Source organism: Plasmodium inui, assembly GCF_000524495.1.
Source record: "Plasmodium inui San Antonio 1 unplaced genomic scaffold supercont1.6, whole genome shotgun sequence".
NCBI classification, from domain to species: Eukaryota; Apicomplexa; class Aconoidasida; order Haemosporida; family Plasmodiidae; genus Plasmodium; species Plasmodium inui.
In genome coordinates, this window is record NW_008481840.1 from 22,203 (window position 1) to 37,256 (window position 15,054).

Consider the following 15,054-nt stretch of genomic DNA (forward strand, 5'->3'; position numbering starts at 1 on the left):
CGGCGGAGAATATATTCTTAATAGACGAATGGAGGAGAGAATAATTAAGATTCACGACATGTTCGGATTATTATTCGGCGGCTGTCCTTAGGATTCATCTGTTTTGTGACCATCTTCACGGTTTTACTATGTAGGGTTTATTGTTTGGGTTGTATGTTTTGGGGTTCAGGATTCATGGTTTAGGTTTCAGCCTATATGGTGTACTTGTGATGCTTCTGCCTCTTGGGGTATTGGAACACTCTATCGTCCATCCCTATGTTTAATTCTTCATGGCTACGGCGTCTTTTTTGTCCTTCTCGGTTATCTTCTTTCTATTAGCGCTTAGGATCCTGTTCTGTATTTCGGCGTTTCCCGTTTTAGATTTCATGATTGCCCCTTTATCCTTATGGTATACCGCCAAGTGGATACCTTCAGGATTTATCTGTTCCTGATGAATTATATGGTTTCCCTGACACGCCCCAGGTGTACCATGCAGAGTCTATGAGTACTGTTTTTTGCTCAGGTATATGTGGTATGGCTCACGCTTTAAGGTGTCGTGCTGCATTTTATCGTATCATTCCTCAGGGTTCGTTCCTGAAGGCTGTCTCCTTATGCATCACGTATACTCCCTACAGCTTTTAATTTGTGACTTCATTGTCAACTGGTTATTCTTTAGTTTTTATGGTTTGTATTTCTGTTCTATTACTTAGTCTTGAACGTCGTGTCCGTATGGGTTAGGATCTCTTGTGTAGGCCTTACTGCTAGGGGGTTATCCTCCCTGTTTTTCGTCCTGTCATCACTCCTTAAAGTGTATTCTTTACGGTTCACCATTTAATGCAGTCTGTTGTGGTGTTATATTCTGGACCTTGCGCCGCCTTTCATGGCTATCATCGGCCACTGCGTGTGTTCAAGTGGTGTCATTCCCCCTCTGAGTTACCTTATGATGATCCTGTCTCTGTGGTAATCGTGTCCCTACTGGCTCTTTCTAGGGTGTTTCTTCTTATTTGTTGTTTATGCTCTCTTCTTATGTGTTTGGGAAGATAGAATAAGACATATATCTGTAGATTCTTTATTATTCTGCCCATATTCAATATATCCTAAGTGTCTTAATATAAAAATACCAAACAGTCAATGTTCAGACTCTGTCCGTTCTTGCATTGAGATATATACAGAGGGACAAACGTCTTACTGATCTAGTGTTATTTACTTGGCTGTTTTATCCTTATCCTTTTCCCATAGGATATATCTGTTAAATCGGCGAGTTATACATGCGGCGATGACGCTCCTAATTATAAAGCACATACTCATCTATATTAATGTTAATCCATACTGTTGTAAGATCTGTTGCTCAGGAGTTGTCCCTCATATTAGAATGTGTATTTTCCTCTTTCTCTATGTCACTAGTGAACTTTTCTTAGTGATATGGTTACTATCTGATGGGTACACAAGAATTTTGTGGTTTCAGGATTCTTTGAATGTTTTTATTGAAATGTGGCAACACATGTTGAATGACTTGTATTTATCACTTGACTCCCTGCTTCTACAAGGAACTTGTACATATGACTCTGGAGTACAGGCGATTATAGGAGAGTACTGCATAACTGTTGGATCCACTCTTAGAGGAGATATGCTGTTGGTTATGAATTCCACTGGTGTTGTGGAAGCCTTTTGTGCTCATAGAAAATATATGTATATGTGACGTCTATTAAATTATTCCTTGTATTTATCTGAGGATAATAAAAGTCGCAGTGACAGATATCATGCTTATTATGGCTTTTGGTATACGACTGTGATATATTCATACTATGACTGCTGGTATTGTATCTTTTATCATGAAAAACAGAGTTTATCACTGTTATATCAGCACTGTGAAATACGAAGGAAGGAATGGTGATAAATAGTATAGACCTCTTTACTGTTGTTTTACAGACAGAGCTATGAACCCGTGTCAGAATGGGAGAGGATTAATACTTCGATGCTAATTTATCTGCTCTTTCATGTGCACAGATCTAAATAGCGGTCATTAGTTGGTGGCATTCCCATAGATCAGACGAAATTGAGAGATTTTTTACTTATACTTACAATATAGGCCGATTATAATTTTATGGCGCTGAATCCATCGTTTATATGGGAATTGTTAGATTACCTTTCTGTATTAATGTTGTGTGCAGTCTCAATAAACATGCTTTTTCTATAAAATTATATTTATGACTATTATATATTATAGTGTGTACCCGCATTGTGGAGAGACTATTCGGATGATTCTTTAGGTGTCCAATCGCAAAGCCATCAGTAACTTATTGCTACTACTTGGAAGAAGAAAGCAGATAATTAGTTCCGATATGGCTTTTAGCAATGTTTATTATTAAGCTGGAAGAAACTGTCTCCCCAATCTGTGATAAGAATATTTTAAATGTTTCTTATTGCTTGTCAATTTGTGATATTCACTTCGTATATCTATTTGTATGCGCATGGAGGAAGGCTTCTATGAAAATTAGAATGAAATCTAGAGGAAGAATGCACCCCCCTTAAGGGAAGAAATAGGCGCTTCTCCTGTTCAGACAAGAATATGAGAGACGATCATTCCGTTGAAACAATCTTCTGGTGTATGCTCTGTTTACAAAAATGGACTCACTACAATGATAGTATATAAGCAGACATAGTCCTATTTTGCATAATTTCTCCTGCACCTGTTAATTATTTTGTTTTTAAACTATTATCCGTAACATTATATGATGGTAACTGTTGTTTATGTATGAAGAATAGTGGCATTTGGCTTAAATGTGATTATTAGGAATTAGGGAGGATATGCTAAGCGTTTATTAATATATTTTATCTGAGCGCGTTAATGTAATTATTAATGGAAGTATCTATATTTATTTATAAGGGATGTTTATGAATCAGTTCAATCATGCACTGTTGTACAGACATTTTATTATGCATAAGAAGAGTCTTCATTCTTTCCACTAAATATCTTCTAGAGAAGTATTAGCCTTCTTATCTAAACAAGGAACTGACTAAGACAATATGCATACTTTACGGAGCCGTTATTGTTCCTTAATGTAAAAGAGGATTCTCAAATGATGAGTAATGCCGTTGGCATAGGTATACAGTAAAGTGCGAAATCCTGATAGTGACTCAAAGATAGGTTTTACTCTAAGAAGGGGATCATATTAAAGAGGATATTCATAATGTTCTATTATGATACAAGAAATAAACACTGTATAGATATACATTTGATTTAGAGAGGGAATACCATAAGTATTAATGGACCCCATTATGGACCTTCATGTCTGTACTTAGTAATTGTAATATGTAATAATACAATTTTAAATTTTATGCGTCAGTATCACTGTTTCTATAGTTATATTGGAATCTCATTCTATCTTTTGTATTATGTATATCGAAGCATGAAGAACGTTTTGGGGACATATGTGAGGATTAAGGAGGGAATTAGGCATTAAGGAAGACAAGATAAAGAATCTTTACTTTTTAATTTTGAGCGGGATATATGCTCAGATTGACAAATCATTCGACAGGCTTTGGGAATTTCCCTCTAGCTTACGCTATAAGGAGTCTATTCAGATATGTTCTATATTAATTGGACCAGAGGCGGAGACAGAATAGCCTGTGGACATGTAGCTCATGTTTCTCTGCAATGGTATAGGAATGTTCTTCCTAGAATAGATGCAGTGTCATTTCAAAGGAATAGTCACACATGTATAGTCCAGTTATATGATGTTATACAATAGATTCCGGTTCATCGACTGCATTGTAATTAGAATTAGTTATAATATGGTGTCCCTTTTTGAAGAGTTCAGGACTAGATGTGTGTAATTTGAAAAAGTAAAAAAATGCTCATAAGTGTTCTCAAATGGAGCGTCCCTATCCGTAGCGTTAACTGTGGTTGCACCCGAACTTAGGAAAGTATAGAATAATAGGAAAATGAGGAAGAATCCAATGGCTTCTTAAAGTGATGCTTACATGTAAATTTTGGTAGAAGTTAATGAAATTCATAATGAGCCTTCTAATGGGAAGAGGATATTTATAACAGAAAATAATAATCTTCAATTATTTAGTAATTGTGTACGATAGCAAGATAGAAATGAAAGGAAAAAGAAATGCATAAGTCTGTTGAGAGTACATAAGCTGTCCCCGACCCGTATCCAAAGGCTTCAACGCGATGAGCGATAAATGTATTATAAAAACTCACTGCGAGGAACTATTTAACCTTAGGACACTTCTGTTTATTTCCTTAAATTATAAAATGTTAAAAGTGTGTACATATAGAGAAGACGTGTAAAATCTTGTACATATAGTACTGATCGTGCAAGCAGTTCAATTTCTCTGAAAAGATCGTAGGGATAGAATGAATAATGAGAAGTATATGGAAGAATAGAAGAGAACAGGTCCCTACTGCACTTCCGCCAGGGCCTGTTGTGTGCAATGTATTTACGAATACTAACATAACAGTACTGTGTAACTAAAGAAGTAACCTAAGTACTGCTCATGGAATATAATAATCCGTTTCCAACCGTGTCGCATTGTATATGCACTAGGATCATCAATGATTGAAAAACCCTCTGAAGCATTTATTATTATTTCTCATAAGTGATTTGAATGTGAACTGCTCATGAATGTTCAAAATGATTAGATAATTTTTTACCATACGTATCCCTGAAGTTGTTATATTTCAAGTACGACTTCATTAAGGAAATCTGCGGAGATTGAAACCATGGTCATATTTCAGGTATCCGCCGATTTCTAGGATAATTTTTGTCTGAATGATGATTTCATTCCAAAGATTCATAGCCGTATGAAGCGTAGAATGAACAATAAATACTATTGCATTGGTTTCCTCTGTGGAAAATTTATATTTCGAATGATTTTTTGGGAACATGTAATCTTTCTCATTGGATGTATTTGATTCATGGTAATAATTGAATAAAGATAGAAAAGCATGGAAATGGTCATTAACTGATAAAACATTCATCAGTTGTTCAAGAGGTTCATCTGAAGTCTATTCCATAATTGGTTTTGCAGATGTCATATAATATTTGTTGAGTCTATTCATTACTTCCCCGTGTAGAATGACATATCTGTGTGTGCAGTATTTGGAACGATTCGGCGTCTTGAGTAATGTTCTGATAACTGTAAAGGACATGTTATTTATATTTATGTTGGATTTACATACATTTGCTGGAATCTATTAATAAAGTTGAAAGAGCATATCTAATTTAATGAGCGAATATATTTTTCATATGCGTCGATATTAGTTATGCTGCACAATGGACATATGAAGTTTAGTACACGCGGGAAGTTCTTAAGAATACTCCTTATGCCTAAGTTCGTAGTTGTATTTTCCAATATCTGCGGACACAATAGTCCTGGGATTTGTATGCAATATAAAATAGCCTTATCTGCCGCATGCCGCGCGGCTGTAGCATATGATGTCTGGAGACTTGTAAGATAATAATTCAGTGTACCATAGGAAATGCTATCTCTTAACCGTATATAAGATGTGTCCCGTCTTATTTGTAAACTCTGTGAAGTATAATTTGTATCTTCTTTTCGGTGAGACGTTCATTTAGTCACTGTGAAGATCCACGTAGAAGATAGAAATTGGTAAAGTAGATAACGTGCAAAGCAGAGTTTGTTACGATAAGTGCTCAGTCGCCTAGCAGGACTGAAAAATGAATACATGTTTGTCGAAAATTTCGGAGAGCAATATATGAAAATTAGAATGAATCATCTGAAAAATGTGCTTATTGTGTTTCTTTGCAGTAGGACCGCTGAAATATGGAAGAATTACGCATAAATATGTGACGTGTAGATTTTTATAGGTGGTTTGGACGAGTGGAGAATTGGAGGAATTTTTAGGGTTTCTTTTTTTTTTTTCCTAATATTTTTTTTTTAAGTTCGTTTTGCCCCAATGGCAGTTTACGTTGTAGAAAAATGGAGAAAAAGGAAAAGAATTTTTTCTTTTTTTTTTTTGCTAAATCGAGGGTTATGCCACCGCGGATGTGACTGAAACTGTGGTGGTGGCTTTGCCAGTGGAGGGATTCCCGTCTCTCTTCCTCTTTTTCTGTCTATGTGCTCAGTCGGTTTGGAGGATTCCTCCGCGTTCTTTTCCCTTTCGATTAAAAACCCGGCGAACGCGTGGTGCTGATGCAGCATTGCCAAGGAACATGCGTAGGAGGCGGTGCGATGGGGTATGAAAAAAAAAAAAAATCACCAAAGCAACGCGATATATGCAGTGAACACAGTATGGATGGGAAAACGTGGGGAAACTTTTTTTTTTTCACGGCAACTCGCGAGTGAGGAGAGACGCTAGTTTGGCTTGGCATCCACGTCCACGACGGCCTCGTGTTTGTAGTTCTCGAACAGGTAGCTAATATGTTTTAGTGAGTCGTCAAAGAGCTCCTTTTCTTGTGCATTTAAGTCGAGCTCAATGATTTTCTCGATTCCCTTGCCTCCAATGACAACAGGGATGCCTGCAAAAACTCCCTTGTGGCCATACTGGCCATTCAGTGGCACCGAACATACCAACACTCTCTTCAAGTCCTTCAAGTAAGCCTCAATAATCTCCACAATGGCTAAGGAAGGCGCAAAACAAACTGATCCTTCTGGCAACAATTCGAGTAACTCCAAGCCTGTGTTTCTTGTCTTCTCCACGATTTGACTAATCTCTTTCTCCGTGATAGCTCCCTTCTTGGTGAAGTCATGCAGTGGGATTCCATTCACGCAGCAGTAGCGTGGCAGGGGCACCATTTTGTCTCCGTGGGCTCCTATGACGAATCCCTGGACGTCTCCGGGGTTTACCTGCGCGGGGGGAGGTAGTAGGGGGGGATTGTGATTCGGATGGAGTGATCAAGATGGGGTTAGGTTCAGGTTTAGGGAACAGCTTTATGGTATAGCACTAATAAGCTCCTGTGGAAGGGAGATACCCACTGGAGGGTAGCCGAAACTGCGACGGCACGTGGGGCACACCATGCAGTGCTCTCCTCCCTTCGTGTAACGTACCCTGAGCTTCTCCGCCAAGTTGTGTCTGAGCCTCGCGCTGTGCAGGACGCCGGCCATGCCACAGATCTTATGGGAGGGTATGTTGGCATGCTCCTGTAGTACTTTGGCCATGCAATCAACTGGGTTGGTGGTGACAACGACAAAGGCTTGGGGGCAGTGCTTCTTGATGGACTTGGAGACCTCCTTGAGTAGCTTAACGTTTGAAGTGTATACCTGTCTTTCTATGTCTTCTTCGTCAAACTCGGCGAACTCTCTCTCTGATACTTCTATGGTCACTACAACTACTAGGGAATCCTTAATGTCCGTAATCTCGTTCGTCCCCAGGATGTTGATTCTGGATCGGTTGAGAGGTCGCGTGTGCAGGATGTCCAGGGCTCTTCCCTTGGGCAGGTCTGCGTGGGAGGGGTGGTGCACATAACGAATGCGCATAGGGAAATGTAGACAGACGGACGCACACAACGCAAATTCATTGCCGCCTCTTACGATCGTCGCTTACCCTTCCTGAAGTCGTGCAGAACCACATCGCCTAGATTTTTTTCGCAAATCATGTGGGCCAGGGTGCAGCCGATATCTCCTGCGCCGAGGACGCTTATCTTCGGGTGCTTAACTGAGGTCATTTTGACTGGAGTTGTGTGGAGGCGAGTTTGGGTCGCTCTTCGGAACACAGTTCGATGTTTTCACTGGTGATGGCGGTGCTGCGAGGGGAGGAGGGGAACATAAGTAGCGGAGGTGAAGGTGCGTCTCTACATGCGCGGCTTTGCGGGACTTCAAAGTTGCGCCAATGTATGGGGGAAACGCACGCAGAGCACGCTTACCAGTGCTCGAATCGAAGCACAACTGAATGGATGGTAGTTCACTCGAGAAAGGTCTGTCAAAGTTGCGGGAGAAAGAAGGTTAGGAACACTGTGGGCGGAGTGTTCATGCGTGTAGGCACGTGAGTGAAGGTGTGCGGGCAAACTAAAAGAATTGCCTTATCATTCAGGGGTTGTGCTCAGTTTGGAATGATTCGTTTGAAGTGATACAATTCGCATCATTCATTTAGCGTCCTTTAATTCGCGTCGTTGGCGCATCCTTCCAGTTTACCTTTTCTTTTGCTTAAGCTTCATGGAAGAGGAATTACGAAGCGGAGAGGAGGGTTTATTATGTAGGGTCCATGGAGAAAAAAAAAAAAAATAATAAAAAAATAGAAATAAGAATAAAAATAGCAAAGGGATATAGTAATGCGCTCGAAAATGTACTTGACGTGTGCTGAAGAGAAAAGTGGAAAATTAAAATTAAGCGATCGAGCCAAACGCACAGTCGCAAATCGGTGAGGAAATTCCACCTCGTCACGGCTCGAGAGGAGAGAAACGTAGAAGAGGATGTACTTCTATATATGCACACGCACACGTACGTGGATACATTTGGCCCCTCAGGAAGGGGGTCTATAACGCAGCAGCCGTGGCAATCCGCCTAGGCGATGTCTTCTACATGGTTCTCGGCCGTGTCTAATGGCTAGTTGATGCGGAGGAAGCTTTTTTGGAGCTAACTTAGAGCATTGGGAGGGGCGAGCAAAATGACGACCACGAAAAAGAAAAAAAAGCCGCTCCCGTGTACGCACAATCCGCATAGCTACGCAAATTGCATTCACGTCGGGGTTTGTTTCCCTTTTTTTCGCTTCTTCCCTTAGAGCACTTGGCTTCGTTTGGTTTAGCTTGTTTTTTTTTTTTTCTTTTGCGCCCTCCTCTTTCTAAGTAGCCACTGTAGGGGCTACAAGACAAGGGGCGTTTTCCTGTTGGAAGACTCACCTGTGCGTGGTCATGGTTGGATAGCCCCTACACCGTGGCTGATTGACTCCGTGTTTCTCTCCTAACGCAGCTTGTTAGCCACACGGATAGAGGCGGCACGTGCAGTCCATGTCGTTCTTCCGCGATGGCGTGACGACACATTTGGCAGTTTCGTTCCGTCCGATGTTTCTTTTTTCTTTTTTTTTCCCAAATAGAGATTCATTTTTATATTCCTAGAGTTTTTTCTTTTTTTTTTGAGGATGGGCTAAGGTGGCCAAGGTGAGACGGCCTAGCTGCTCCTCCGTCTGCCGCCCTCCCCTGGGTGACTGTGTACGCCTTTGGCGTGGCCACACAGAAAAGGGACGTCCTTCTTCCCCCGGGTGCAGCTTACCGCAAAAGGTGAAGTGACAACAGAGTCAAATTTTTTCACACTTTCTCTTTTTTTTTTCTCCTTTTAACCGGAATTCGCATAACAGAGGGGTTAGAAAAAAAAAAAAAATTTTAGAGATTTCCTTCCCACTGACGGGGACACCATTCACAGTCATCGAATCATTATTACTCGCCACAGCTCGGAAACATCGAAGCTCTCGTATTCACCTCGATTGGTAAGAGCGAAGTATACAAGGGCAGAGGAAGCTACACTAGGGGACGATCGGTGCACGTATGCGCACAGCAAAACGCTGTTCTTCAATACAGCTACTTTTCTATCCACCCGCCGCATTACCACAAGGAAGGGAGACGAGCACATGACAAGCGAGGGAGTGCACCACAAGACAGAGAAGAGGGACGACGTGGAGGCTCAAGTACAGGAGGGAAAAAAGCTCGAGCAAGACGACACAGGCAGTGATGTCTATGCCATCCTGGGAGAACCGGAAAAAGAAAAAAAAACACTCAAGGGAAAAATCATCGAATTAGAGAACACAATAAACACAAAAATCGTGGAACTTCAGAACGAGGTAAATGGGTTGAAGCAGAATCAACAGACACAGGACTTAGACTTTTCGGACATCTTAAAAGAATTCAAAGATGAGATAACTCATAAGATTAATCAGGTGACCGAGGTAATCGAAAAGAAAGTGGAAGAACAGAATTTGAAACATGGCAAGCTATTTAACATCCTCGTGTCGCTGAGGAATGAAAATTCTACCATTAACAAGTCGCTTTCTTTGCTCAACGATAAGATTCATATGATTGAGGGGGAGATTGGCGAGTGACTCTGTGGGGTGGGGCACATTCCACGTGGAAGGAACCTGCATCACTGGGTAGGGATTGGTGCAACTATGAACACACACCTCTGTCTGTTTGTATGTGTGTGCTGAGCAGACACGTATGTGTATGGCGTATAGAGGGAAAGAAACCACCGTCAGCGCCCCCCCGTTGCCGCTTCTTTTTTTTTTTTAAGCCAACTATTAACGGTGTAGTCGTCTTGCCACGCTTAGAGGTATGCGAGGAAGGTAGAAACCCCCTTGTGCATACTCACCGCTCAGATGCGGAAGGATGCCTTTGTGTGCCCCCCCTTTTCGCAAACTTCCCTCGCCGCCTGGGCACATCCCCCCAAAGGAGGTAAAAAAATGACACAGACGTGGTGGTTCCCCTCGATTTTTCAAGTTAAACGCGTTTAGGACGTTCCAAAGATAGTGCTGTGGCGCGAACATCGTCGCGGTGGAGGTCCCTTCCGTTAAGCATGCCCCCGGACAAGGTTGTCTGCGTAGAGTTTTGCAGAAATGGGGAAAGGCACAAAAAATAAAGCGCCACTTAAATAATACACGTAGTCACTTACATACACGTCGAAACATGTTGTGTGCGTGCACAAGGGTGGAGACACACAAAGTCAGTACTGCCAGGTTAAAGAACAAAACAGATGTAACTCTGCCAGCATATCTGTGCGACACACCCCCAGGGATAACTCCCCCTCTGTCGCTTCTTCATCCGAAGTGAGAGGAAGTATATTGCCGTTCAACGTGCACACTCAAATGAAAATTTCTTTTTTTCTTTGTTATTGCGATTTTTTTTTTCCTTTTTTTTTTTATTTGCGGATGTGTGGTTTCCAGCTGTATGTGTTTTGCATGGCCGTCTCCCTCCTGACTGTTGAGCAATAATATGAGAGTCAATTGGCTGCTTCTTTTTCGTGCAACTTTGCGAGCACTTGAGTGGGGGGAGAAGTCGTCCATCCTTTGGCACGTAGTTCACACGTACGGGGGTGCACATGTTCGCATAGGGGTACACCCCTGTACGTCAGTACATACATGTGAGTTTTTTTTTTCTTTTTTTTTTTTGTTCTTTTTTGGCTCTTTTTTTTCTCCCACTGTTGAATAGGGACCAAACTGCGAGACTCACTCCACACCCAGTTAAGAACAAACGGCACAAACACCAAGCGGATTTCGTTGCACCCGATGAGGGATTTCCATCCCGGAAGGGGGGGGGAAAACCTACCAGTTGTGAAGTTGCCCGCCGGGTTTCCTCCTCGGTGTGCTCCCTGACGTGGAGGGGATCGCCGAGTTATCTGCCCCTTCGACTGCCCTCGCTGACCTAACCGGTGTGAGAGGTGGCCAACCGCCTCACCCCCCGAAAGGAAGCTGCCCTTCCGCAGTCGCCGCACATGAGGAGGCGTGAATGGAGTGTCGCTTCCAGTGGAGGCAGTAGCGCCAAGCTGGGTAAGGGGGGGAGCACCAGGAGGGGCTGCAGCGCATGTAGCGCGTCTAGCGCAGATGGGACAGGTGGCATAGATAGCACAGCTAGTATCCCCTCCCCAACCAACTCCATACAGACGGAGAAAAAAAAAAAAACTAACCTCAGGGGAGCTCCTTCCACGAGGAAAGCAGCCACCACGCGTGAGTTGCACATGGGGACGGCGGTGAGGACAACTCTGCGCGCAGGTGCGAAAAGGAAGCGGCGGCCACAGCTTACAAGAAAGGTGCCACCGAAAGAGGCGCAAAAAGAAGAGAACCAATTAGTACAGGTGTCACCACCAAGGCGAGCGCAGAAGGTTGCCTCCCTGGCGACCTACGCGCACAAGTATAGGCTAACCAAGACGTGCAGCCTGAAGAAGGGGTGCCAAAAGAGGAGGAATACGAGTACCCCGCGAGGTGGGAGCAACGGCAGCGAGCGACAAAATGGGCTAATGGAGGAGCAGCAGAAGTACCGCGTTCATTACAACCGCGGGGTGACGAACATAGAGGGTGGTCCCTCTGTTGGTATGTCTCATCGACAAAGCGAAGGGAAACCCTCTTGGGGGAAGATTAAACCCATGACCAAATTGAAAAAAAAAAAAAATGAACAGCTGCTCGGGGGATGGGATCAATTAAGTGATCATTTGAAGCACATGAATGGAGAAGGCGTTACGGGAGGTGCCTGCCCAGGTGATGTTTCCAATTGGGACGAACTGTATAGCTTCTTCCCGTATGTCTACAACCGTGTGGACAGTGATGGCAGCAGAGGGGAGAAGGGGACCCCCAATGGAGGGGTCACTTCCTCCCCGAGTGAATACGCAGCCGGACAGATCTTCGAAGGGGTGAAGGAGAGACGATCCATCCGTGAGGCTGACGTATGTGGAGCAGACACGTCATTTGGATCCATGGGGACGGTTCCTACGATGGGCTTTCATAAAAAGCACGTGGGGGAGGAGGACTCATCCGGGGGGGACGACTGTCACGGGGAGTATCCACCGAATGAACATCGCGTGGGAAGCAGCTCCAACGAGGAAGACATAGATGGAGAGTTCCATCAGTTAAGGGGCAGAGAGCCAAATGGGGACCTCTCCAATGACTACATAACTTACAAACAATACGTTTTGAAGAGGGACTCGAATGGAAGGAATAGGATGGAGGAGGGACGCAGCCACTGGGAAGGCAACTCAGACACGCCTCGCATTACACATCGGGGGTACTCCAGTGATGGGGAAGGGGGTAAAAGGGGAGAAGGAATTATTGAATATGTGAGTGCAGATGTGAGTGGCCACCTGCGTGATGATATGGATGGTCCCCCCTGGGTAGACGTAAACCGGGAGGGAGTGCCACCTACCCACGAGATGCAAAGCGAACCGATTCAGAGACGAGACGACAAAGAGGAAGCAGAGTCGAAACAGGACAGACACCATGTATGTGTAGTTAACAATAATCATTTCAAGAGTCCCTCCTCCGACAACGATGCGTTGGACGACGTGCACTCAAACTTCGCAGATTCCTTTACCATCAAACATTTGCCAGAGGTACCAAATGATGTGGACATGGTCTGCAGTAGCGACGATGCTTCTATCAGAGCTGATCAGCATGCGTGGCGTTCGTCATTAACTGGTGAATTAGCAATGAATGAAGGAGGTGAAGGTGCCCCCCGAGAATGCTGCAGCTCTTCGGGGGACGATGGGTCGGATGGATGCGCAGAGGGGAGAGTGGAACCAAGGGGGAAAAGCCATGTTGGACGTGTGATCGATCCAAATGAGAACGTCCTTAATGATGGCTGTTACTGTGATCAGGGTGAGCACTTTGCTAACTGTGCCCAGGAAGAAAAGAAAGAAAAAAAAAAAAAAAAAAGTGACAGTCATACGGCTGTAGTATTATCGTCGAGACGTGGCGATAGGCTCCACCTCTCCCATGGCAGAGGCGATGCTCTTTCGATGTCGTGCAACGGCGTTGCAGCGAAGTGGGGGGTTCTTGTGACGGACTCGAGTGGACACTTTGGGAAGAGCGGACCGCGGTCCCAGTCGGACAACTACTTCCGTGGCGTGACCTCGGAGGGGCGGCGTACAGGTAGTGATGGTGATAGCGATGATGATGGCCACCGTGATGACATTCTCCGTGATGCCCTCCTCGGTGACGCTACTGCATGCATGCAAGGGGAGGAGACAAAGAGAAAGGATCTCCCAAACGACTTCTCACTGCAGAGACCCCATTTCAGCGACCCCCTTTACAGCCACAACACCGACGCGTCCATAATGCACATTGACAGTTTGGAGGATACACCAGCAGCCCCATTTGAAAAAATACAAGTGCAGAAGAAGGGGGCAGAGTCTGATGACAATCCTTACATGGAAGAGATCATTCAAGGCATGTACGCAACGGAAGAGACTCGCGAGGTGGACCACTCAGATTTGAGGAGCCATTCCTGTGAAGAATCTTTCGGGGGCACACGCCCACACCCAGAGGAGATCACAACCCCATTGATGTCAATCAGAAGGGGAGATAGCCAGTGCTCAAACGAGAATAGAAGCAACCTCGTTCATCGAAACGAATCGGAGGAGAGTAACCTCATTGGGGAGGAGCTGCCAATGAGTTTTTTCCCTGGTATGTTCACCGCCCATGGGGAGGACTACACACACGACGGGGTAAACGTCCAGCTGGAAGGAAGAACCGACATCGATAACACCAAGGGGGAGGGGTACCAATTTAGGAAGAAAAACAATAACAGCAGCATAATGGACAATCGAATTTTATCCCATTCGTTTGACAACTATGATCATTTCGCCGCTAATCAGGGATGCGATGGAGAGTTAATCCAGTGGGACACTAGAAGAGGAAGCACGTACGCAGGTGCTAATTTGAATTGTGTGTGCAACTCGTTTGTGAATCCGAAAGAGGAGGAAATGCTCATTGGAGCAGACCCATGTTCCTCCCTTAGTGATGCTCACGTGAGAGGTAGTAGCGATGTAATAGGTACAGAGCCCAGTGAGGAAGTCTCCCACCATACAGCAGATAGACAGCCAAGCGAAGACAAGTTTGCCGTTGAGTTATTATACTCCTCTTCAACGTTTAGGAGTAACACCACGGAGGGGGACAACGATGAGGGAGAAGCTGACGGTGGAGCACATTATGGTGGTCGTAGCCATCCACTTGGAAAGAACGACACCATCGCAAAAACGGAGGCACATGATTACTCACCTGAACATGTCCATGCGAAGGGGAAGAAAAGAAGCAGCTCCTTCATCTCGGAACACGACATCAGAAGCAAACAAGTGGGGATGTTTTCCATTTTTAGAAGTCACAGTGCCCACCTGGTGAAGGAGCCGAGGCGAAACTGTCTCATTAAGCTCGATGAGATCACCCCCATATGCAACAACGAAATGAATAGGAAGAAGAATCGATCGGGCGGCTTGGAAACGTTTAGAGGCATCAGTTTATCTGAACAGATGGCGACAGGGAGAGAGGGAATTACAACCAAGGGGGAGCAGCATGAGAACGGCTCTATCCCTACGGGGGAAAGGATCTCCTCGTTGGGTAAGCTCCCCAAAGGATGTGTCCTCGCTGGTGTAGCTCTCACAGAGGAGACTGGCGGAAAAAAAAAAAAAAAAATT

General features: G+C 44.1%; 4 protein-coding genes across 4 annotated transcripts in view; 2 read left to right on the forward strand and 2 right to left on the reverse strand.

The window, feature by feature from the left end:
- Positions 1-4,687: 4,687 nt before the first annotated feature.
- Positions 4,688-4,972, reverse strand: C922_01747 (hypothetical protein; the record flags this gene model as incomplete). The annotated part of the gene is made up of 1 exon (XM_008817350.1): positions 4,688-4,972. The coding sequence occupies one exon, from the start codon at positions 4,970-4,972 to the stop codon at positions 4,688-4,690; it is 285 nt and encodes a 94-aa protein (XP_008815572.1).
- Positions 4,973-6,309: 1,337 nt separating this feature from the next.
- On the reverse strand, positions 6,310-7,619 carry C922_01748 (hypothetical protein; the record flags this gene model as incomplete). Its single annotated transcript, XM_008817351.1, has 3 exons — positions 6,310-6,801; positions 7,003-7,394; positions 7,499-7,619. 3 exons carry the CDS (start codon positions 7,617-7,619, stop codon positions 6,310-6,312), a joined length of 1,005 nt encoding a protein of 334 aa, XP_008815573.1.
- A 1,895-nt stretch (positions 7,620-9,514) lies between these two features.
- C922_01749 (hypothetical protein) lies at positions 9,515-9,982 on the forward strand (the record flags this gene model as incomplete). Its single annotated transcript, XM_008817352.1, has 1 exon — positions 9,515-9,982. One exon carries the CDS (start codon positions 9,515-9,517, stop codon positions 9,980-9,982), a length of 468 nt encoding a protein of 155 aa, XP_008815574.1.
- A 1,385-nt stretch (positions 9,983-11,367) lies between these two features.
- C922_01750 (hypothetical protein) overlaps positions 11,368-15,054 on the forward strand; it is a gene marked incomplete at both ends in the record, with an annotated part of 9,524 nt that continues 5,837 nt past the window's right edge. Inside the window, one exon of the mRNA XM_008817353.1 lies at positions 11,368-14,972. Coding sequence (XP_008815575.1) covers positions 11,368-14,972 — 3,605 coding nt within the window. The remainder of the gene's footprint in view (positions 14,973-15,054) is intronic.